Here is a 23,036-nt window from a genome sequence, read left to right as displayed (position 1 = left end):
CAGCTGAAGGCGCGGGGTGGGGGAGGGAGTGCACCAGAGTTTACCCAAACCACCCAACTCTCCGTGTGCAGCAGGTGAAGTTGGGGTACACGCAGGTCTCAGCGGAAGACTTAAAAATCCAGGCAGTGCTCCTTCGACGCCTGGAGGTGAATGGGCACCGCCCCCCCCCCCCCCCCCCCCCCGCAGACCTAACGCTGGGTCAGAGGCAGCAGGTGTCTCATGATGGGCGGTGAACCGAGTGAAGATGGTCGCTTTGTCTATTGAGTCCATCTCGTGGGTACTTACCTGACCAGGGGAGGTGCAGGATGGCAGGAGGGATGGCAGGGACTGACCACCGGCCAGCCCCGCCACAGAGGGCTTTAGGTTTTAATTTTTTTTTTTTTTACTGAACTCGCCAACTGGTGCCACGAGGTTAGCCCGGACGCTCAGCTCCTATTTTCTTCACTCCGCCTATCACACCCCATGAGCAGAGAATGTCTGCTTTACTTTCCTACCTGCTCCCTCTCCCATGTACCCTCGGGACTATGGAGCCAACAGAGAGCAAGGCTTCCAGGCACCAGAAGTGACAGACTGCATGCAGGCTGATGCCTGGAAGTCTCTAGATTGGCTGACCACACCCCACACGCCCTGGCTCCCTCCATCCTTGCTGTCTGCCCCTGGGGCTTTCACCAACTGAGGGCTGAAAGAACTGGTGGAGTGCACCTGCAGCTAGCAGGACATGCCCTGCAGGCCATCACCCACCCCTCCCCAGGCAGCAGCTCCACAGAGCGGCCCATTGCTCGGCCTGGCCACCGTCACCAGACAGCACCCTTGGGCCCCTGAAGCCAAGCATGTAGGACGTGTGCAAAGGGTGAACAGGTGCATTCAGCTGACAGTGGATTACAGACAACACTTAGTTTATTTACTGAGAACAGTTCTTACAATAAATAAAATCTGGGGCCACAAATGAGCTGCAGCACACCTTCCAGAAAGGTGCCAATAAGTCGGAACAAAGCAAAGACGACTCCAGACTGTGGCAGCGAGGGGGGAGGGGGCCCTTTAAGGCCTCCCCCTCTCCCAGGCAGGGTGGGAAGCGCTGGGGGACCAGGGTCAGGAGGCACCCAGGCCAGCAGGGAGAAAAGCACAAGGGGAAGGGCAGGGTACTCTGGCAAGGGGTTCTGAGCGTGGCTCCAGGACAGACACCGGCCGGCCTGCACACCTGTCGCATCTGAACATCTGCACCTGGAGCCAGGGAGGAGCCTTTTCCAGAAGAGAGTCTATGCCCAGCGGGTCCTGGCCTCTGAGCCCCACAACCTCTGCTGCTGGCTTCTCAGGCCTTTTCTATCACAGGGGACCTGGCTACTCCAGGGCAAGCACACCCTGCCCCCTGGACAGGTGTAGACACAGGCGAGTGGCCTTGGAGCAGCCTCCTGAGCATGGCTTTCTGGAGGCGCCGGGCCCCAAGCCCAAGGCCTGGCACTGGCGAGTGGGAGTGTCTCTGCACCCCATGGCTGGACATAGGATGAAGCACAACCCGCATGTGCGGGCACATGCTCCCAGCAGTGAGCAGTCAGTTTTGTTAGCACATGTGTTATGTCTGCCAGGGGCTGGGAGTGTTGCCTTTGCTCAGAAGACAGCACTACCTGCCCAGGTGCACAAACAGCTGGAAGGCCCCTCACTGGGGGGCTAGTGCATCCCCAGGCCCGCCTTTCAGCCTACAGATGGTCATGGGGGTGGGGCTGCTGGATAGAGGTGAGAAGAGAGCCCGCAGGGTCCCTGAGAAGGGGGTCTCAGGGAAGGCATACAAGAGGGACCCGTCGGAGGCACTGTAGAAGGACAGGTGTCCAGCCTCATAGTCCAGGAAGATGCCCACACGCTGTGGCGGGTCCCGCAGGGGGGCGAAGGCCCGCTCCGAGGAGTTGTAGTAGCTGCCCAGGAACACCAGGATCCAGAAGCCGTTGCCCGCGAACAGCTCGCCCTTCTCCTTGCGGTTGGCGTCCTCCCTGCAGACACCCAGTGCCCAGCTGGCCCGCTCACCCACCTCCACCTCCCAGTAGTGGCGGCCCGATGTGAGGGGCTCCCGGCCCAGTACGCAGGGCCCGGGGTCAAATCGCTCGGGGCTGTCGGGCAGGGCCTGCCGCAGGTCCCCCCGGCGCACGCTCCTCCTATCCTCCGACAGCACCAGCTCAGGGTTGGCGGTGTCGGGATCCAGGGTCACGTCCCCTGTAGAGAAGCAAGGTCACCCTGTGAGCTGGCAGGCCTGCCATGCCCCCCGTGGTCAGGGCACCCCCCCCCACCCCCGGCGGTGGGCTGAAGCACTTGCCTGTGAGCCTACTGTGCCCTACGCTGCTCCTACTTGGAAAACATCACCTCACAGCTTGTCCCTGCACCTCAGAATGTTCTAAAAAGCAGTCCCTGTTCTGCTGCAAAGCAGCCTCCTTTGGAGGACTGAGGAAACCGCAGGTGCTTCCTACATGTTTCCACTCCTGGAGCCAGGTGTACTCCCTATGCCTGGGGCCCGTGGGGGTGTGGTCTCACCTCTGCTGTTCCCACCCATGTCCACCAAGAGCCCTGGCTGGTGCCCGACAGCCTGGACCCCCAGGGTCCGCTCCCACTGCAGACCCACCACCCCCCGCTGCGTGCCAGCAGGTGCCCGAGACCAGAGTGCACCCACCTCGGAACCTGCGCAGTGCCTCCACCAGCCCCGGGACCCTGCACACCGTCTTCATCTCCATGGGCACCACCTCAGGCAGCTGCAGCTTCACGTCCTGTACCCTGCAGGGGCAGTGCAGGCGTCACCCCCCATGGCAGCCCACCCTGTACCCCGCCCACCTTCCCTGGGGAGGGGCTGGGGCTCCTACCTGCGCAGGGTGTCCCTGATATCCTGTGGAGAGACACACGCGGCATCAGCACCCATCCCCTGACCCTCCCTGTGCCCCAGTCACCAGTGGCCCCCAAACTTTGCTCTGCCCAGTCAGACACACACATGATCAGAAAGCATGGGGAAGGGGTGGGCGATCCCTCCTGTGCAGCTCAGACACAGGGACCCTGGAGACACTGTGGGCACAGCCAGCCCTGCGAACCTGGCCTCACTCCCTGCACATGCTTGGAGGATGTGTGGTGTTGCCTACTGGCTTATGCACTCAGAGCCCCCAGGCCCCCTGGTGGTGGGACAGGTCTGCGGTACATCCAGGGAACCATGTATGTAGGGGGGCAGGGGACGCCTGCACCTACAGCCTGTGTTCCCAAGGCTTCTGACGGTGTATGCCCGCCTCCCAGGAGACACTTGTCCCTTGGATGCTCCGTGTTCCTGTAAGGGCACATACTTGCACTTCACAGCACCATGGGCTGTGTCCCTGGGCTGCAGATCTTGGAGCCTGATCCCCAGGAAGTAGGCTGTGTTTGGAGATGGGGTCTTTACAGAGGTGGCTGAGGTACACAAGTTCACTAGAGTGGCCCTGATCCCACATGACCCGAGTTCTTATGAGAACAGGGGTCTAGGGCTCCAACACGCACATGCGGGTGACCGTGTGAGGACATGGGCAGGGACGCAGGGACTCACCAGGGAGAGAGGCCTCGGGAGGAGGCAGCCCTGCCCAGGCCTGGCTCTGGGGCCAGGAGACAACCAGCTTGTGTTATGCAGACCTCCCAGCCTAAGCCTATGGTGTTCGTTCCACAGCTGGAGCTGATGGGGACACTTGACAATGGATGCTGAGGGAAGTCTTTGGTCTTTTGAGAACGGCAGGGACCTGGCTCACCTCACCAATCACATCAGTGTACCCACAGCGAGTCTAACCACGCACCAGCTATCAGGCCAGACCCCAGATGCACACGGTGCCTCACCAGCTTTCCCCTGATGTGGGAGTGGTGGTCCGACAAGGCACAGAGGCCTGAAAGGGAAAGGGAGACTGCGGGCTTCTCAAGATACTGTGCAAGCCTGGAAGTGACGTGTGCAAAGGGCCCAGGGCACAAGAAGCTTGGTGTGTGCAGCGGGCAAAGCAGAAACAACCTGTCCCTTGCTAGTTCTGCTGGGTGGGTAGCCCACCTCGCAGCCCCGGGAAGCCAAGGGGGTCATCCTGGTCGCCACAAGGACCAACCCACTCAGGAACAGCGTGGGTGAACACACTGTACCAGGCCCTCCCTGCCCCAAGGGTCATGTGGGGGTTGTGATCTTAAGGAAGGGAGTTGGTATCCATGCAGACCACCTGGCCCTCAGACACACCTGTCCCTGGAGGAAACGGCTCTACACCGATACAGGATGGCTACGGGCAAGCCAGGCGGGGAGGCTGGGACCTGGAGGCGTGGGCTCCTGGAAGTCACCGGACCCTCACTTCCTCTGTCCACGAGGGTACCCCTGAACCTGCGAGGGCACCCACCCCCCCAACCCAAGTGCAGGCACCTGGCCTGGCCCCAGCCTGGCACTGAGGTTCCAATGAACAGGTGCTGCAGGTCCCACCGCAGACCCCACCCCCACCCCGTGCTTGGGCAGGGGGGTTCCTCCCAGCAGCTGGTCACCCAGGCCAAGACCCAGGGCTGGAAGGTGTGAGCAGGTGAGGGCGGGAGCACGGTGGGCAGGTGGGGGCGCAGGTGGCCACTTGTAGTGTGAGATGCAGGAGTGTGGCAGGCCGGCTGAGACCACCCATGCACTTAGACATGTCAGCGGAGACCCCCGACGACCTTTCATACAGGCCTGGGGCTGTCATCTCACTCCTGGGGCCCACCTCGCCTCCTTCCAGAACCCCCACTTCCTCTGCCTTCCCCCAATACCCCTGGCTGGCTGCCCAGATCCCACTTCACTGACCACAGCCACTGCTTCTGTGACTTATCTCAGTCCTCGTCAGACACTCCCCTGCCGTACTTCCTGTTTCCCACACTTGAAACCGCCTGGCGTCTGAGCAGTGGCAGGAGGGGCGAGTTCATACCCCTAGAGGGCAGCCAGGACCTCTGCCTGGCCCCTGAGGGACAGCTCACCCTCTGAGGCAGTGCCCTGGGCTGTGCACACAGCGGCCTCTCGCCAGCCCAGGGGCCAGGAGTCCTGCAGATTGTCAGGCGACTAGGGGCTGACGCGGGACTCCTGTGGGACGTCTGGTGGCCTTTCCTCCCCATACAGTGGACCCGGCCCTCTGCAGCCAACCTGGTGGCCCCACGGACCCTGGACGTGACCCATGGACCCCCCCCCCCCCATAGCCCTGCCACAGCGCAACCACGCTCCAGGACAGCACGGCAGCCACTCTGCGTAGCTCCCCAAGTGCCCCTACACACCTGGCTGGGCACACTTGCCCGAACTACCACCCCCCTCCAGGGAGGGTAGCTCACCTGCAGCAGCCCCAGCGCCGGCAGCTGGCAGCGCCCCTCCAGCTCTGCGATGAGCTCGGCCAGCTGAGCGCTCTGCTGCCCTAGGCGGGTGGCGCTGTCCCGCAGGGGCGGGAGCACCTCTAGCTCCTCCTCCTCCAGACGCTGCAGCAGGCGCTGCTCCTCCTCTGCCAGCAGCCGGCGTAGCCGCTCAAACTCTGCCAGCACGTTCTGCCGCTGGCTCTCCACCATCTTCTGCAGGGGGAGGTGACAGCTGAGGCCTGGGCACCCCCGGCCCCACCCTTCCCCCAGGGCCAGAGCAGGGTACCCCCCGAGGCGGGGCTCCGGGCCGCTGCGCCCTTCCCGACCTTGGGCCCCGGCCACCTGCCTGCCACAGGGCGCAGGTCTCCTCAGCCTGTGCCTGGAACAGCAGCGCGTCCTCCATCTGCTTCCGCAGATGCTCCAGGGATTTCTCCAGCTTTCCCTGCGGGACGGAGGCAAGCATGACCTGGGCTGAGCTAGTCCTGTCCCCCTTGCGGCCAGCGCCTACATCCCAGGCCCCCTGCCAGTGCTCCTGACCTCTCTCCCTGCATCTGGGCCCCCCACTGCGCCAAGCCCGCTCTGGGCCCCGCCCCCGCAGGCCCTGGCCAGGGTCCTCAGCCATCTGACCCTCTACCCCACATCTAGCCGGGTAAAGCCTGCGAAGTGGCGCTGTGGGGACCCTGTGCCCCTGGGTGTGCAAGTGTCGGGCACAGCCTGTGAGACACAGGCAGATTCGCTGGTGTCCTCAGGACAAAGGCCAGCTGGGGGTCAGCAGATGCCACCCGGAGTCGGCCACTTTGACACAAGCACCATCTGGAGCCTGGGAGACAGGGCGCAGCACTTAGGAAGAGCACTCTGCCCTCCTCTTGTCTGCCTCCCTGGGGTTGCACCAGGGAGGGGAGATGACTGTCACAGATGAGTTTGCCTGAATGGGCGTCATGACTCATAACCCACATCTTCATCAGTTCCCCCCATGTGCCTCCTTGTTCTTACTGGCCCTAGAAGCCCAAATCGTGTTCCCTGTTTCTAGCCACTTCTCCCCAATTTATCAATCTATGTTAAAATGGAACATAAACTCAGTCTAACTAGGTTTTTTCATTTTTTCTCTGTGAAGCCCTTGTGCCATATGAAATTTAAGTGACTCAAAATTATCCATCTTTTCACTTATTACTCTGCCTTTGTTAGTTTAATTTGCAAGCCTCCCGCACAGTACCTAACAGGTTAGATCAAGGTTTTCTCTCCCTTATAACAGGAAAGAGGTAAGTGCTGCCCCAAGGGTCTTTATCAGGCCAGCTGGGAGGGGCCTCTGGAGGGCTGCCAGTCACTCTCTGCTTGGTGGCAGCAGTACACACTTGCTGGACTGACACATAGGATGGGGTATCCAGCGTGTGTTGTGCCTCAGAGTGAGAAGCAAGAGTACAGAGATCTGTATGAGGACGAGCCCACCTAGGCACAGTGGGCACAAGCTTGTTCTGGCGCCCCAGGGCTTGTTCCGGAACAGCGACAGACCGGCTGCGTACTGGACCAGCCCAGCGGACCCACGCTGCTGGCACGAAATGCAGCACAGACCCTGGTGTGAAGGCTGGAAGGGTGCCACCCATGTCCTCGGTACCTGGGTCCCCGAGGAGCCGATGACAGCAGCCAGCTGAGCATCTGCCCTGAGGCTCCTTAGCAGAGGGCTGAAGCCGGTTTGGATTTTAAAGGAATGCATTTCCAGAACAGATGGGGGCGTCCCAGCCTTAAGCGGGGTGGACCCCTGCTGTGTCAGACGGCAGAGGAGCCCCAGGACCCCACTCACAAAGCCAGGCGCCCCGCTACCCGGTCTGCACTCCACTCACCCCGGCTTGGCCCACCCCGCCCATCCCTGTCCACCCCGCAGCCCGGCCTGGCCCACACCGTCCGGGGGCTGAGTCCCTGTGCGCCTGTGTCCCCGCGAGGCCGGCTACCTGCAAGCTTCCATCCCCGCCTTCTCCTGCGCTGGCGCATCCCTGCCGTGGTCGCCCACGCCTGCCCACGCCCACCCGCGCCTGCCGGGCCTCCACACTCGCGCCTGGCGCAGTCGCCGCAGGGCCCGCCCCTCCCAGAGGCCGCGCCGACCCCGGCCTGCAGCCTGGGCCCCGGGGACCGCGGCGCGCACCGGCGGAGGCGCCCACCCGCGCACCTTGAGGTCCTCGGCGGCGTCCTGCAGCGGCCGCACGCGGTGCGTCCAGTGCTCGCCCGAGCGCTCGCAGGCGGCGCACAGCAGGCGCAGCTCGTCGGCGCAGAAGGCGGCCAGGGGCTCGCGGTGCGCGGCGCACACGCCCTGCGGGACCGGCGACGGCGGGTGCAGGCGCCGCGCCATCTCGGCCATCTTGGCGAGCGGGCGGTTGGGCCGCAGGTTGCGCTGCGGGGACAGCTCGCGGCACTCGGGGCAGGCGTACGGGCCCTCGGGCTGGCCCCAGCAGCGCCGGATGCAGTCGCGGCAGAAGTTGTGGCCGCAGTCGGTCATCACCGGGTCGGTGAAGTAGTCGAGGCAGATGGCGCAGGTGGCCTCCTCCTGGAGGTTGGCGGACAGGTCGGGGGCGGCCATGGCTGCGGGGCGGGGCGGGCCGGGGCGGGGGCCACCGGCGGGCCGGGGCGGGGCGGGCCGGGGCGGGCCGGGCGCAGAGCACCGGAGGGCGCGGGCGCAGGGCTCCGGGACGCGGGCAGGAAGAGGCGCCGCGGCGGAAGCAGGAAGCAGGAAGCAGCTAGTTTTTTTGGAACAACCCGCTTTCCCCTCGGGTTGGTCACGGCCGGTCACGCGGCCCGCGGGCCGCCCCCTGGAGGGAGGGGCGGGTGCGGAGCCCCGGGCACCCCGCGCCGGGCGCGCTGCTGACCCGGGGACCGAGGGGCTCCGTCCTGGGGCACAGGGTGGAATTCGGGGTGTCCAGGCCGCCCCAGGGCCGCGAATGGGCCTGGAGCTGCAGGGAGCGCCGCGTGGGGAGGAGTGTCCCCCCCCCCGTGACCCTCACCCCCTGCGCCCTGGCCTGCGGAACATCAGGGCTGGGCAGCTCGGAGGCTTTTAGCTGGAATCAATTTGAAAGGTTTCATTTTCACCGTGACGCCCTCCCCCGCCCCCAACACCCAGCCCAAAGCTGCAAACATGGGATTTACGGAGCACTCGGTGGGTCCCGAGGTCGTGGAGGAGGGCGGACCACAGCGGCACCCGTGCGCTTGCACCATCCCTCACGTGGCCTGTGAGACCACGGGGTGCCGAGGGCTAGTGCACCTCACCACCTGCTCTGTGTGGCCTTGTTAGAATCGGGCTCTCTGGAGCTCAGTGCTTTCAGAGTTTCCTTTATGAAGTATGTGTGAACACGGCCTTCTTAACATTTAAACTGCTTTAATCACAAGGATATCTCATCTCAGCTTTGTGAAATCACCCTGCCTGCTGGTGGCTCCCAAAGACTCCGCCAGAGATAAGCCTGGCAGGTGGCCTGTGCTGAGCTGGACCACCTCACCTTCCGGAGGGATCAGGGCTGGCCCCTCCCCGCCCAGCCTGGGCCCCTAACCCTTCACCCACAGGGTCACTGTAGAGATGACCATCTGGCCTGATTTGGGGGCCCCCAGGCAGAAAAAGGGTTGCAGGGGGCCAGAGAACTTGGGCTGGGCATAGGTGTGCAGGTGGGACCCATCCTTCACGTTGTAGAAGGACACCTCCCCTGCTTCAAAGTCCAGGAAGATGCCTACGTGGCTGGGGGGCTCCGCTAGTGTGACGGGGGTTGGGCTGGGCATGGTGGGCATGTACTTCTTCCCCTTGCACAGCTGCACCACCCAGAACCCATTCTCAGGGCACTTGGGGACCCTGTCCCTCCGGCTCACGTTGTCCCTGCACACACCCAGGGCCCAGAGTGCATCACCAGTGAGGTTCATGCCCACCTCCCAGTAGTGCCTTCCGGAGGAGAAGGCCTCCTGGCCCACAGCACAGGGGTAGGCCAGGAATCTGTCTTTGCCATGGGGCATGGGCTCCAGCGGGGGCGTGAGGTAGCGCCTCTGGCGGCTCTCGTACAAGAGGAGGTAGGGGTATGCAGTGGCAGGGTCCGGCACCACGTCCTCTGCAGACAGGCCAGGGGCCAAGGGAGAGGGGGGCTGAATCATCCCTGGTCTCCCTAACCATCCCCAAGGCAGAGTCCAGGGAACCTGGGTCACTGCGTGGGTCCCTACCCCACCTGCCCATGTTGGTGGTGCTACGGAGATGGGACCTAGGCGGCCCTTGGGCATCTCAACACATGTTCCAATCGGGACAGAAACGGGAGCATCGCCCTGGAGTGCCAGGTCAGGGTACAGTTTGTGAATGTCCAGTAGAGGACAGTCGCCCCAACTGGTGGCTCACTGAGCAACTAGGGGTGGGGTGGGCACAACCCAGAGCACCGGGGCCCCCGCTTACCTTGAAAGTTCTTGAGCACCTCTATCTGCCCGGGAACCTTGCAGACAGTCCTCAGAAGGGTAGGGGTGGCCTCTGGATACTGCACTCTCAGGCTGTTCCTCCTCCAGTGGACACAGGTTTCACTGTCCCCACCAGCCCCGTGCGGAGCCCTCCCTGCGCCCATCACCGCCTCCCCGGCAGGTGGCCCCGTACCGGCTCAGGAGCTCCTTCATGGCCTGGGAGACACGGGGGGGGGAGGAGAGATGGGGCTTCATGTCTGCACGCCCAGTCTGCAGAGCTAGAAGGGCTTTATGACATCTTCCTGTGGCCCCGTGCCCACTTTCCAGAGCCTACCCCTGCCCTGGCCACGCACGGGGATCCTGCTCTCCCCGGTATGACACTGAGGACACTAGAAGCTATCCTGCTCAGGAGGGGCGGTGAAGGGGGGAAATGGCGGCCCAGGGATGGGACCAACAGCCATCCAGTGGGGCCTTTTTCACTCCACCCTGGCCTTGAGTGAGGCAGAGGTCAGCGTACTAGCAGACCAGTTGCTTTTTATTTTTTATTTTATTTTTATTTATTTATTTTTTTTTACCAGTTGCTTTTTAATAGAAGAAAGAAGGTTCCCCAAAGTCTGGGCAGTTGTCTCACTTATCACCTACAGCAGGCCGCTTCCTGGGCACAAAACCCAGAGGAGGTCAGGACAACAGACCAGACCCGGGGACAGACCCCAGCTGGCAGGGCATATGGCAGCCTGCACGGGGCATCTGCTTCTGCTGTGTAAACGTGCCCGTGTGTGTGTGATCTGTGTTGCTGTGGATCCCACCACTCCATGTGCTTGACAGATCTCCCACACTTGGCCACCTCAACCCCTGCTCTCAGGGCCTCGGGGGGCCAGCCCATCCCTGGCAGGCCAGCTGGGCCCTCTTGGCTTTCTCTTTGGGGGCAGTGACAGTGAAGCTCATCCTGCCCGGGAAGTCATGGGTACCTATCTGGGCCACCTCCCTGGGCTGCACAGGCCTGGAGCCTGTCATAGGTGGACTGTCCCTCCAGAGTCATCGCCGGAGCCCCCACCCCCAGGACCTCAGTAGGTGAGAGGTGGTTACAGTACAGTGAGGTCACTAAGGTGGGCCCAATCCCGTAGGATCCGTGTCCTTGAGGCAAGAGGAATTTAGGATGCAGACACACAGAGAAACGGCCAGGTGAGGACATGGGGAGCAAATGGCCATGTACACGCCCAGGGAGGGAGGCCTCAGGAGGAACCAGCGCTGCCCACGCCCGGAGCACAGACTTCCAGCCTCCGGGACCCGGAGACAATAAAGTCTGTTGTTAGGGCCTCATCTACAACGAGGCGGTCTTCCCTACACAGCCTCAGCTGACTGGAGTCCGAGCTTCCCTTGTTTGAATCAGTTCCTGCAGTTGGCCCACCCTGATCACACCTGCGCCTGAGCTCCTCCCCCACCAGCCAGGTGAGCAGGGGTGCTGAGGCCCCTCCCAGGTGAGCAGGGTGCTGAGACCTAACCCTAACCCCAGGTGAGCAGGGGTGTCGAGGCCTCCTCCCAGGTGAGCAGGGGCACCTGCTTCACCTGCAGCATCTGTAGCGGTGTGTGCTGGTTCTCGTCTTCCAACTGCAGCAGGAGCATCTCCAGGGCGTGGCCCTGCTTCTCAAGCGATGCGGAGCTCTCCCGTAACTTGGCCACTACCTCGTCCTCCTCCTCCTTCAGGGCCTGGAGGAGGCGCTGCTCCTCCTCCACCAGGAGGAGGCCCATCTTCTCAAACTCCATCAGGATGCGCTGCCTCTGCTCCTTTACCTTCTCCTGCAGGGTGGAGGGCAGTGGAGGGCAGTGGGCAGAGGTGTGCTCAGGCCCTGGCCTGGGGATCTGCTGCCCCAGTGTGCCCCATCTCTCTGGCCGGCTGCACCCACCAGCTTGAATGCTGGCAGTGCCCCCACTGCAGGGCCCTGGTTCCTTCTTAGCTTATCTAAAAGTAGCACAACTTTCACAGAACCACAGAAAAGGAGCCACCCAGGCAGGAGTGCAAACATTTCTGTGGGGTGACCTGCTGAGCCCCAAACAGCAGTGTGCCGGCACCTGTGCACCCTCATCCACTGTGTCTGGACACAGCCAGCCTGGGCTGAGCACATATTCTGGATCCTGCTTCTGGTGGGAATCTAGGCTCTGTGTGTGTGCGTGTGTGTGTGCGCGCGCGCACGCGCTTATCCACACAGGACAGCAAGCCCCCGCCCCCTGAGGGCCTTCTGCAGGCTCTCCCACCCTGGCCACCAGCACCTGCCTGCCACTCCGCCAAGGTCTGTTTCTCCCTGGCCTGCATCTCTCTTGTCTTCATCATCTCCTCCCGAAGGGACCCAATGTCCGCCTCCAACTTCAGCTGTGGGGCACACAGACCACGGGATGTGGGGTCTGAGGCCCCCCGTAGCCTGGCCAACAGATGCACCTGCTAACACCCTTCTGCGTGACTGTCCCTGTATCTACTCTGTGCTGTGGTTTGCATGTATCCTCCCAAGGTTGTGGCTGAGTCCTAACCCCAGCACCTCGGGGGGAGGAGCTGGGGCCTCTTGGGGGGCCATGAAATCATGAGGGTGGGCCCCCGGGACAGGGCCCCTCGCCCCTCCCTTCGAGTGAAGACAGGGAAAAGGATGAGCTTTCCCCCAGTGGTGCCGGAGCCCTGGCTGGCTGGGACCCCTCAACAACTGTGGCCCAGCCACTGCATCACCATGGAGGGTGCAGACACCAGGGCCGTGGGTGCCGGCAGCCGCCCCCCGACCTGTCTGCTGAGGCTTGTGCCCGGCCTCCTTGTGCCCCCCCACCTCTGGCCGTCCATCCCCGGCCCCGGCCGCACCTTGTACTCCTGCACAGCCTCCTCGATGGGGACCACTGTGTGGGGCCGGTGCTCCCGCGACTCCCTGCACACGACACAGATGGGGCTCTGGTCGTCCTCACAGAAGAGCTTGAGGAGCTCCTGGTGCGCCTTGCACAGGTCCCTGCTCTGGAAGGCCGGGTGCTGGCGCGCCATCTCTGCCACCTTGGTCAGCAGGCGGTTGGGCCGCAAGTTCCTCTGGGGGGACAGCTCGCGACACTCGGGGCAGGGGAAGGAGCCCCTCCGCTTCCTGCCCCCCTTCCTACTTTTGGCCTTCTCCCACATTAGGCGGATGCACTCCCGGCAGAAGTTGTGGCCACAGGCGGTCATCACAGGATCCGTGAAGTAGTCAAGGCAGATGGAGCAGGTGGCTTCCTCCTGCAGCTTTCTGGCGAGTTCCAAGGCATCCATGTCTCCTGGGGCAGGAACAGAAAGAACCTCCCTCACACCCTCTGCCCAGGAGCCTTGGGCTCTCCACGGCCAAGCCCTGTCTTTGGCCAGCCCTGCTACTTTAGGGGGGGATCATCGTGCCAAGTTGGCTGAGAGTGCCCCCCCCATGACGTCAGATCTAACTCCTCAGGTCCCCGCTGCCCTGTCTAGAAGCCTTTAGGCCAGTCTGGAAAGAATCCCCCTCCCTATGTCCTCTCTTAGTGATTTTTCCATGGCTGACCACCCCCTCTGCTCTTTAGCCTTAAGTCCCCCCACCCCATCCACCCTATATTGAGGTGAGCCGGTTCTGCGGGATCCCTCTCCCTGAATGGCAATAACCCTGAATAAATCTGTGTCTCCTGTTCCAACTATGGAGCGGCTCTGGTCCTGGACAAGGTGCCTGCACATGTGCACAGAGCATACAGACAAAGACAAGTGCAGCTGCAGGCCTACACATTGAGGCACATGCACACATGCACATAGTATACACACACATGCTCACACACAGCACACGTGCACACAGCACACACACATGTACACAGTACACACATGTACACAGTATACACACATGAACACAGCACACGCGCACACAGGATACACATGCAGTACGCACACATGTACACAGATGCACATATAGTATACACACAGGCACAGACACAGTATATGCACATGCACAGACACAGTATATATACACACGTGTGCACACAGTCTACACACATGTGCACACATAGTATACACACGTGCACCCGATATACACATGTGCACATGATATACACATACATTATACACATATGCACAAAGTATACACACATACAGTATACTGTGCACACAATATATACACACATGTGCACACACAGTGCACACACATGCCCAGAGGCACACACACACACACACATATACACATGCACAGAGGCACCTACACGGTCACACACATAGTTCGGGTGGATTTACCCCTGACCTCATGTTGTGACCTTAGGCATCCCATTCCCTGACAAGGGTTCCATTTTTCTGGTGCTGTCTCTGCAGAGACTTTGTAGTCAGTCTCTCCCTCGGCTCTCAGCCACAGGAAGGGGGGGGGGCTGCCTACCTGCAGAAGCCGGGGAAGGGGGTCAGTCTGGTGAACTGGGGTCTGGCTCAGAATCCGGGGGCAGCAACTGGGGCCAGTGGAGATGACTGGCTGCCCTGCTTGCGGGAATGCTCCTTTGTAGACTGGGAGGGGGGCTACGTGTCTATAACCAGTTTCAAGGCGGGGTCTGCTCCCCTGGTAGCAGGGCAGGCGGTTGGACTTGAGCCTCCCCGCCCACTGGGTGGCCACCTGCTGCCCCGCGGGTCTATGGGGATGTACTCACAGGGAGGGGCCGCAGGCCGCACCTTGCCGAGTGCCCCCAGCCACGCGCGCCCCCGACACCCCCAGAAAGCCTGCGTCTGTGTGCTGAACGCCATCTGGGTAATGGCTGCGGGGGCGCAGGGGCCGCGGAGGGTGCAGGGCTTTGTGGCGTCAGCAGGGGCGGGGGCGGCCATGGGGCAGGGGCAGGGGAGGCTAGTTCCGGGCTGTGGGCTGAAGATGGGGTGGGGAGGGCTGGAGGGGCCAGCAGCCTGAGGGTGGGGGCGGAGGGGGACCCAGCGCAGAGTGGGCCAGGGGTGGGAGGGACGGAGGGGGTTCTGGCCACCCCCGCGGGGAGGGGGAGAGGGTATGGTAGAGAGCGGATGGGGAGGGGGTTGTGAGCCGTGGGGCAGGAGGTGGATTTCTTGTGGGGAAGAGAGGGGAGCAGAAGAGAGAGCAGGTGTGGGGGCCCGGTTGGGGGAGGTGAAGGGGTGTCTGGGGGGGCAGTGAGGGGGGTCACTGGGGGAAGGCAGGAGGTGAAGGAGTCTCTGTGGGGGAGGTGAAGGGGGACCATGGGGTGGGGGGAGGTATGGGGGTGCCCCACTGTGGGAGGTGAAGGGCTTCTCAGCCCTGCCTGCAGGTGGCCCACGTCTATGGTGTGGCTTTAATGGTGGTTAGCATGGGGAGGAGGGTGGAGAGTGGAGCCAGTGGGTCCAGATCCCAGGTTCGGGAAGGAGGGCTGGACCCCAGGGGCATGGGCAGGGCGGACCCCGGTGTGTGCTGCACGTGCCCCACTGGTTTGTGTCAGCAGAGGAACGTGTGATGTGAAGCAAACCCTGCACATGGCCGCACTCACCTCCACCTGCTGTTTTTTTGCATGGGAGGAAGTGTCTGGAGCCTGTCAGTTAAGCCGCCAGCAGACCCAGACCGAGTAACAGGAAACCCCTGCATTTATTCTGTACACACTGGGGAGGCAGCAACAGAAGAAGCTGGCTTGTTAAGCGGTTGGGACTCTTAGGAACCCTGCCTTGTGGAAGGGAGGGAGACGGCCTCTGTGAGGCCAACAAGCAGGCTCCTTTAGGAAACGCAAGTGGGTCTGGAGAACAGGAGGCAAGAAAGCTTGCGACCCAGTTCGTCTACACAGCTGAGCAGTCCTTCCATCTCTTTCTGGTGGGAACCGCTCTGGCAGGGCCCAGCTGTGCATAGTCCTCAGGAGCAGCTCCCAGGAGGCTCTGATTTGTATCTGCAGAGTCTTAAGTGACTTTATCTTAAAATACTATGGCAACTCTGGGGTCTGCAGTGGCCCCCACACTGCCCATGCCTCTCCAGACCTGGGTTCCTCATGTGAGAGGCACGCACCAGGATTCAGGGCTTTCTCTGCCCCTGGCTCCCTCCTCTGATCCCACCTATTCTCCCAATGCTGTCTCTTAGAGAATTTGGTTTGAATGAGGATCCAAAGGAGGTGAAGAGGTCTTCAGGCCTTTACATTTGCTTCCTCTTCTCCAGTATTTTCCCTCCTCCTCCACCATCTGCAGGCCAGTGACTGCAGACATCGGCCGGGCGCCCTCTGGGCCTGTCGCCTGCTTCTGCAGAGCATTCCTGAGCTTGACGCTCCATCCTGGGAATGCCCTTGCCACTTGTGGTGGGAGATTTGCTTCAGAGCCGAGTTGTGCAAAGGGCCACATACTAGGATCCCTTCCTTTCCCTCCAGGGAGGTGGTCAGTGCCGGGCTGGAATTTATAACCCTGACATCAAGAGTTAGATGCCCAACCAACCGGGCCACACAGGAGGCCCCTGGAGGTCTCTATTATGTTGTTTGCTCCACACCTGTCTGCCTGGCCTCTCTCTACCAGATTGTAGCGCCAGTACCTGCACTGCTGTCACCATGTCTTCCAGACCCTGGTTTCCAAATTTCTTGCTAATGTGATTGTTTCTGATATGTCATTACCATAAAAATTGCTGTATCTGTCAGGATTTTGTGTCAGAAACAAACAGTCCTGCATCCCGGATGCAGCATATTGCCACTGCATAGGTTATTTCTCATACTTACTGCATGTGCCCCATGGGCCTTAACCGGGGCGGGGAGGGGGGAAATCTTTCCTTCTACCCTCTTAGGTCCTATACCTGGGGTCTGTGAATTAAACAGATAACTGCCAGATTAATAGGCAAGAAGGCATACATATTTTATCTTAGGTTCTTAGTATGTATGGGACAGAAAAGAAGTGAAAACACAAATTGGCTTTTATTCCATTTATTTTATTGTTTTAAAGATTTTATTTGTTCATGAGAGACACACAGAGAGAGAGGGCAGAGACACAGGCAGAGGGAGAAGCAGGCTCCATGCAGGGAGCTTGATGCAGGACTCGATCCCAGGACCCTGGGGTCATGACCTGAGCCCAAGGCAGACGCTCAACCACTGAGTCTCCCAGGTGTCCCAACTTCCATACCATTTTAACAAAGGGTGATAAGTTGTGGAGAAGCACCTCAACAGAGGAAACGGGGTATGGGCATCAGGGGGTGAATTGTGGGAAGGTGACTGGAGGGAACTAAAGATAGGTAAGAGTTGTTTATCTCAGGCCCATCCGGTGATGAGACTTACTGTCCTCTTTCTGTCACAAAAGACGGGCACCTTTGCAAATGGAAATTTTTGTACAAATGGGAATTTCTGCTTTGCTTTTAGGCAGAACAGGTGGAAGGGCAGAGAGCTCCTCCTGTGTGTGCTGTTTGTCGATCGCCTTCAGCTCAAAGTCATCAGTATGCCACGGTGGTGTATTTCAACATTGCACATCCTGATCCCCTCCAGCCTCTGGGTAATCACACTGCAGCATGTCCTCACTCAGAAGGCCAGTTCAGGCCTCTACTGTAGGATGGGGCTCACCGGCTCAAACTAGTTATTCTGGAAAATGCAGGAAGGTTGCTCCTCTGGTTTCATGAGGCCCTCACTTCATCTGAGGCACTGAGACCAGAGCCACTGGGCTCTGCAGAGATGGCGGCATCTGTTTGGGCTTAGCAGGTGGTGGCAGCCTCTGCAGGCCACGTCTCTGCTCCTTCCCACATCCTGGTCCCGGCAGCTGAGAGCATGAGGGCTTTTGTGCTTTGGGGTCTTATGTTAGCCTTTTCCAGGTGACCCTCTTCATAGCAGCGAACTGCACGTGGCCCTCAGTCCAGTTTGCACCCTCTCCCCTTGGACAGTGGTGGGTGTGGGTCAAAGCTCTGAAGCGTCCAGGGTTGCGTCCCCTGGCCACCTGCCCCCATCCTGAGGGACTGTCCAAGGTCACCTCATCAACACACAGGTGTGGTGGGCAGGGCCTTGCTATAATAACAGCCATGAAATCACTTAGAAACTTCCAAAGGTTTTGAGCCCAAATGTATATTTCTTATCGTAAACCACAGGATCACGGCTGCCTTCTCCCCATGTGCTCACATGGCCATCCCTCTGCACGTGTCTGTGTCCTAACCTCCTCCTCTCAGAACAGTGGTCCTATGGGATCAAGACTTACCATATTGACCTCATTTCCTCTTGCTATTACATCAAAGGCCCTATCTCCATATTCAGTCTCATTCTGAGGTCCTGGGAGTTGGGGAGCAGCAAGGGATTTTGCAGGGTCTGGGGGTACACACAATTCGGCCCATCACAGACAGTGGACACACTGAGCGTCCCCTTGGCTGGCCTGTCTGATGTGATTCTCTGACGATCCTCTGGGCCAGGTGTCGACACTCATGCCCGAGGGCTCATGGCCCAACTTGGAGCAGGTGTGTACACCTGGCCACAGACTCAGGTAAGAAGGCCTGCAGGACAGGCTGAGTGGGAAAGGGGGGATGGGGGACAGGGGCTGGCAAGTAACCAGGAGTCCTCTGCTGGTCTGAAAGCCCCCTGGGAACTCCCTGGGTGCAATGTGAAAGTGGCCCCTGTGCTCAGGGGCCAGGGAGAGATCCCAGAGACTGGCTGGCGAAGGGCCGTTGTAATAAAGCAAAGGCATGTACACACAAGCCTCGGGTTGGGTGCCTGCAGGACCGGCGGACCCCACACCGCCTGCCAGATCTTATGAGCTTGGAGAGGCCTTACCTGGGCTCAGGCACGTATGCCAGGCAGGCGTTGCATGTCAGTATCTCAAGGCTCTGTCCTTGGAGCGGCCCCTGGGAGCAGGAAAGACAAGTAGGGCCCATGTGCCTAGGTAAAGGGATAGCAGTGGGGAGCCTTGGAGTGCCCTGATCCAGCTCTCAGGTTGCCAGGTGATCACGTCTCTTTGATGTCCTTCCCCAAAATTGTCCCATAAGAAGCGTCAGGGGTGAGGACAAGAAGAAAGTCCTCTGATTTCTCCTGACTCCCCAGTCGGGAAGCTGAGCCTGGTCTCTGCTGTGCTCCTGTCATAGGGCAGCCCCAGCCACTTATCCCCAAGGAGAGCACTGGACCCCTGGGGAATCCCCTCCAATGCAGCAGTGGTGCCCTCCCCTCCCTGATGGCCTGTCAGGGGCTCTGAACAAGGACTGTTTGCTGTGTGAGGAAGTCGCTGGAGTCCCTGCGGCCCATCTGTTCCTTCAGTGCGGCCTGGAATGGCTTACGGGATGCAAATGGGTCCACAGCCCATGAGGAGCAGGATCAGAAACACACAATTCATTGTATTAAATAGGAAGTTCACCTACCAGACTATAGTAGGCCTGCACTATGGAGAAGAGAAGGAGCTTCCTGGGGAGCCTGGGAGGCTCAGTCGGTTCAATATCTGCCTTCCTGCCTAGGTCGAGATCCCAACCCCTGCCCAGTGTCCCAGGATCCAGCCCATCAGGCTCAGTGCTCCTGCTTGAGTGAACCTGCTTCTCCCTCTCTGTCTGCCTGCCACTACTCCTCTTAGTGCTCTCTCAAATAAAATCTAAAAACCCCAAGAAAGTAGCAATCCCTGCCCTGTGGGACACAGCTGAGCCACCACATACCCCCTCCCATCCTCTCCCTCCCTCCCATTAACCAGTGTGGACTCAGTGTAGCTGGTCTCATCAGTTCCATGTGTGTCTGACCTCCAGCCAGTGATGTGCTGGCCTGGTCTGCCTTCATTTACATTAAGAACTTCCATTCTTGGGGCACAGGGTGGCTCTGTGGAGGATCATCTGCCTTGGGCTCAGGGCATGATCCCAGGGTCCTGGGATCGAGTCCCACATTGTGCTCCCCACGGGGGGCCTGCTTCTCCCTCTGCCTGTGTCTCTGGGTCTTGTAAATACATAAAATCTTAAAAGGGCTCCCACTCTTGATGTCCTCATGGAGGGTCCTGTCCGCCCTCCACACTGCGCTCAGGCCATCCCCTCAGGGCACACAAGGCCTGGGGACCTGGGCTCAGGACCAACCATGTCTAGCTAACTGCAATGTACCCATATGCCAGGGACGGGCAGACACAGGTGCAGGTCCTGACAGGTCTATAAAGCTCATCAGGCCTTCCAGGGGCTGGGGTCTTCTCAGACCTCAAAGCTACCAGCGACACACAGCAGTCCTGCTGTTGGGCTGCACCTGCTCTGCTGGGGAGCTCAGCTGTACCCGGCGCAAGGAACCACGTGCTTCCTGCCCTGCTGCCATCCGCGTCCCTGTGGTTGTCTCACTTGGGCTCTGCCATGTCTGCATGGTGCTAGAACATTCTCCAGAGACCAAGGCTGTGGCTGCACACAGATCTCTGAGGGCCAGAGGCCCCAGAAGAGACAGGGCTGTGGGCTCAGACACCTGTCAGAGGGGCTTCCTTGACCCTCCAAGCATGTGCCCAGAGGGACCGGTTTTCTCCTGGTCCACCTGGTCTCCTGTTCTTCCCATTGCTCCTGCCTCAGCCCTCAGGTGGACACACAATGCCAGGGTCACAACAGTCCAGATCATCTGCCATAGGTCATCTGCAGGTCCTCCAAGCATAGCTAACCTCCTTCTTACCCAAGGCCATAGGACATGGGGTTGCAGCCAGCACCCGCCAGGAAGAGCCCTCCACACCCGCCCTCCATCTCAGCCTTACAGCCGGCCTGGGTCAGCCCTGGGTTTATGGCCGACTCACTCCCGGTCCCAGGTGGGAGGCTTCCTGCCGCCTGCCAGCACTCCCCACGGAGCTGGGGGGGTAGGTTCCCATGGGCGTGCCCCCGGACCTGCCTCTCTGCCCAGCTAACTTCCCAGACCAGGGACCCTCCTGGAGGGCTCACAAGCCCCGGGCGGGGTGCTCCAGTTCCCACTCTAGCTCACTAACCAGAGCTGGAAACAAGAACCAGTCGGAAGGCACGGGGTTGGCACAGCCCCCTGTGGGGCGGTGGTGGCTCTGAAGAGCCTTTGTGGGGAGTTCTGCAGCGGTGGCATGGTGATGCGCGTGGGGCCTAGGCTCCCTGCGGATGCGGCGCGCCCGCTGGATGTCCTTGGGCATGACGGTGACGCACTTGGCGTGGATGGCGCACAGGTTGGTGTCCTCGAAGAGCCCCACCAGGTAGGCCTCGCACGCCTCCTGCAGCGCCATGACGGCCGAGCTCTGGAAGCGCAGGTCGGTCTTGAAGTCCTGCGCGATCTCGCGCACCAGGCGCTGGACCGGCAGCTTGCGGGTCAGCAGCTCCGTGGACTTCTGGTAGCGCCGGATCTCGCGCAGGGCCAACGTGCCGGGCCGGTAGCGGTGCGGCTTCTTGACGCCGCCGGTGGCCGGCGCGCTCCTGCGGGCCGCCTTGGGGGCCAGCTGCTTGCGCGGGGCCTTGCGGCCAGTAGACTTCGCGCCGTCTGCCTCGTGCGAGCCACGCTTCCAGGCGTTGGCTACTGTAGTGGCGGGGCAGGGCCCGTTTTTTATAGAGGCTGCTGCTTTCCTATTGGCCGGCCCCGGGGTGGCGCCATGTCAGGCTGCACTCTGATTGGTCCGCGCCAGCTCCACCCCCGCGGCCCGCTCCTAATTTGCACACGGCTCGCGTGTGACCACCAGTCGGGTGAGGACATGCCTGTTCCCACGCCTGCTGCCTGGTGGGTCAGGGGTCAGGGGCAGGTCACCTTGCAAGGGCTCCTGGGCCGGGTGGATCAGGGGCCTATGAGACAGGGGTCGGGGTCCAGGGGTTTGGGGTCTGTTGGGTCAGAGGTCAGGAACGGGTCATTTCCCCGGGAGTGCTGGGCCGGTCGGTCAGTCAGAGTCCCGTGGGTCATGGGTCGGGGTCTGGTCACCTCCCCATGCGCATTGCCTCTGCCCACATAGCTCCTCCCTTCCCCCCCCCCCCCCCCCCCAGCACTCCTCTTGGCTCACCAACGCTCTAGCTCCAGAGTGGGAACAACCTTTTAGAAGGCTGCATTCTGAGTTGGCCTTTCCGTGGTGATAATGTTGAGTTTCCCCACCAGTGTCGACAGGGGTCCCTTCGCTCCAGTGGCCTGCCTAGAGCCCCTGTCTGCTGGCTTCATCGGGGATGCCTTCTTGCTATGTCACCATAGGTGGCGCACCCTCAGTGTCCCCATCCTTCCCTCCTGGGAGATGAGCACACTGCCTCTCCCCACAGGGGGATCCCAACGCGATGCTCGTGTGCACCGATCACGTGCCGACCCCTGGCACCCCCTGATACTTGGCCTGCCCCAGGGTCCAGCCTCCCCATGCTCCCCCTTCAGCCCTCAGCATTTCTAGTCCTGTTCCTGCTCTCTGGGGAGAAGTGTCCTTGTTGCCTGACCCTCAGGGCCCTTGCAGACTCTGAGGTTGTGGCTCAAGGGTGGCCAGGTGCGCCATCCCAAGACATGCACCTTCCATGTAAGAGCTTTCTGAGCTAAAGGTGCGTGGAAGACAGCAGGTGGGAGGGGAAGGCACAGAACCCCTTTTTCTGCCTGGAAACAGCTGACTCCCCTGTAAAAGGTGACGGGTCTATGCTCAGGGAGAGGAAACGTTGCCATCATGGACGGGAAGTGAGAACCACTGGGGACCACGCTCTCAGACCTCGTGGATTGGCTCTTACCTACCTTTGGTCTTGCAGATGTCTCCACTGATGTCCACAAGTGCCCTGCTTTTGAACCTCGTGGAGGAGCATGTGGCTTCAACCACTTCTGTGGGTCCTCATTTCCTTCTGAAGGCTCCTGAGTCACAATAAAACTGAAATGCTTGGGGCCTCGGGGTGGCTTGCATGGTTAAGCCTCAGAGTTTTTTTTTTTTTTTTTTTTTTTTAAGATTTTATTTATTCATGAGACACACGGAGAGAGGCAGAGACTCAGGCAGAGGGAGAAGCAGGCTCCCCATCGAGCAGAGAGCCCGATGTGGGACTTGACCTCAGGACCCCGTGATCATGACCTGAACTGAAGACAGATGCTCAACCACTGAGCCATCCAGGCGTCCCTAAGCAGCAGACTCTTGATTTCGGCTCAGGCTACAGTCTTGGGGTTCTGGAACAAGCCACATGTGGGACTCAGTGCTCAGTGTGGAGTCCGCTGGAGATTCCCCCTCTCCCTCTGCCCTTCCCCCCACTCACACTTACTTTCTCCCTAAAATAAATCCGTAAAATCTTAAAACAGAAAACTTAAATGCTTCTGTCTTGTTAATCTGTTTTTTGTACAGAGCCCCTGCCAAGACCTAAGGAGAGTAAGGAGTTTTCCTGCCCTGCAGGTCTCTGGGGGGATGATGGCAGATGGATGAGGGGTTCGTGGCATTGGCTGTGCCTTCCACAGGAGCACCCAGGAAGCTGGCCCTGGGGCTTGGGCTGCGTGGCTCTGCAGGACCCCTTGGTTCCTCCAGAGCATTTGGGTGCCTTGTCTGAGGG

At 60.5% G+C, this 23,036-nt stretch overlaps 3 protein-coding genes and 1 long non-coding RNA gene across 4 annotated transcripts; 1 reads left to right on the top strand and 3 right to left on the bottom strand.

Moving 5' to 3' along the window:
• Window positions 1-879: 879 nt before the first annotated feature.
• Window positions 880-8,162, bottom strand: TRIM11 (tripartite motif containing 11). Its single transcript, XM_025988700.2, has 6 exons — window positions 7,475-8,162; window positions 5,660-5,755; window positions 5,296-5,526; window positions 2,841-2,863; window positions 2,654-2,754; window positions 880-2,202 (listed from the first exon to the last, which is right to left on the bottom strand). The coding sequence occupies exons 1-6, from the start codon at window positions 7,880-7,882 to the stop codon at window positions 1,655-1,657; spliced, it is 1,407 nt and encodes a 468-aa protein (XP_025844485.1). The 5' UTR covers window positions 7,883-8,162; the 3' UTR covers window positions 880-1,654.
• A 423-nt stretch (window positions 8,163-8,585) lies between these two features.
• On the bottom strand, window positions 8,586-13,269 carry TRIM17 (tripartite motif containing 17). The gene is made up of 6 exons (XM_025988701.2): window positions 12,557-13,269; window positions 11,990-12,085; window positions 11,284-11,514; window positions 9,911-9,933; window positions 9,719-9,819; window positions 8,586-9,386 (listed from the first exon to the last, which is right to left on the bottom strand). Exons 1-6 carry the CDS (start codon window positions 12,983-12,985, stop codon window positions 8,839-8,841), a joined length of 1,428 nt encoding a protein of 475 aa, XP_025844486.1. The 5' UTR covers window positions 12,986-13,269; the 3' UTR covers window positions 8,586-8,838.
• Window positions 13,270-16,473: 3,204 nt separating this feature from the next.
• On the top strand, window positions 16,474-22,801 carry LOC140599685 (uncharacterized). Its single transcript, XR_012002617.1, has 3 exons — window positions 16,474-17,137; window positions 22,260-22,331; window positions 22,451-22,801. It is a non-coding gene; the product is annotated as an uncharacterized lncRNA (long non-coding RNA).
• On the bottom strand, window positions 20,483-21,453 carry H3-4 (H3.4 histone, cluster member). Its single transcript, XM_025988716.2, has 2 exons — window positions 21,339-21,453; window positions 20,483-21,078 (listed from the first exon to the last, which is right to left on the bottom strand). Exons 1-2 carry the CDS (start codon window positions 21,451-21,453, stop codon window positions 20,483-20,485), a joined length of 711 nt encoding a protein of 236 aa, XP_025844501.2.
• Window positions 22,802-23,036: the final 235 nt, after the last annotated feature.

This window comes from Vulpes vulpes, chromosome 7, assembly GCF_048418805.1.
Source record: "Vulpes vulpes isolate BD-2025 chromosome 7, VulVul3, whole genome shotgun sequence".
Classification (NCBI taxonomy): domain Eukaryota; kingdom Metazoa; phylum Chordata; class Mammalia; order Carnivora; family Canidae; genus Vulpes; species Vulpes vulpes.
Note: the sequence above shows the minus strand (reverse complement) of the source record. Positions and strands in the feature narration are given on the sequence as shown.

Coding starts and splice junctions, on each gene's coding strand:
- TRIM17 (XM_025988701.2), bottom strand. CDS start 12,985: ATGGATGCCTTGGAACTCGCCAGAAAGCTGCAGGAGGAAGCCACCTGC. Junction 11,515..11,989: donor AGACCTTGGCGGAGTGGCAG/GCAGGTGCTGGT, acceptor TCCACCCTGCAG/GAGAAGGTAAAGGAGCAGAG. Junction 9,387..9,718: donor GGTGCTCAAGAACTTTCAAG/GTAAGCGGGGGC, acceptor GCCTGTCTGCAG/AGGACGTGGTGCCGGACCCT.
- H3-4 (XM_025988716.2), bottom strand. CDS start 21,453: ATGACCCACGGGACTCTGACTGACCGACCGGCCCAGCACTCCCGGGGA. Junction 21,079..21,338: donor CCCCGACCCCTGTCTCATAG/GCCCCTGATCCA, acceptor CCGCCACTACAG/TAGCCAACGCCTGGAAGCGT.
- TRIM11 (XM_025988700.2), bottom strand. CDS start 7,882: ATGGCCGCCCCCGACCTGTCCGCCAACCTCCAGGAGGAGGCCACCTGC. Junction 5,527..5,659: donor AGACCTGCGCCCTGTGGCAG/GCAGGTGGCCGG, acceptor CTCCCCCTGCAG/AAGATGGTGGAGAGCCAGCG. Junction 2,864..5,295: donor CGGCGCTGGGGCTGCTGCAG/GTGAGCTACCCT, acceptor GTCTCTCCACAG/GATATCAGGGACACCCTGCG.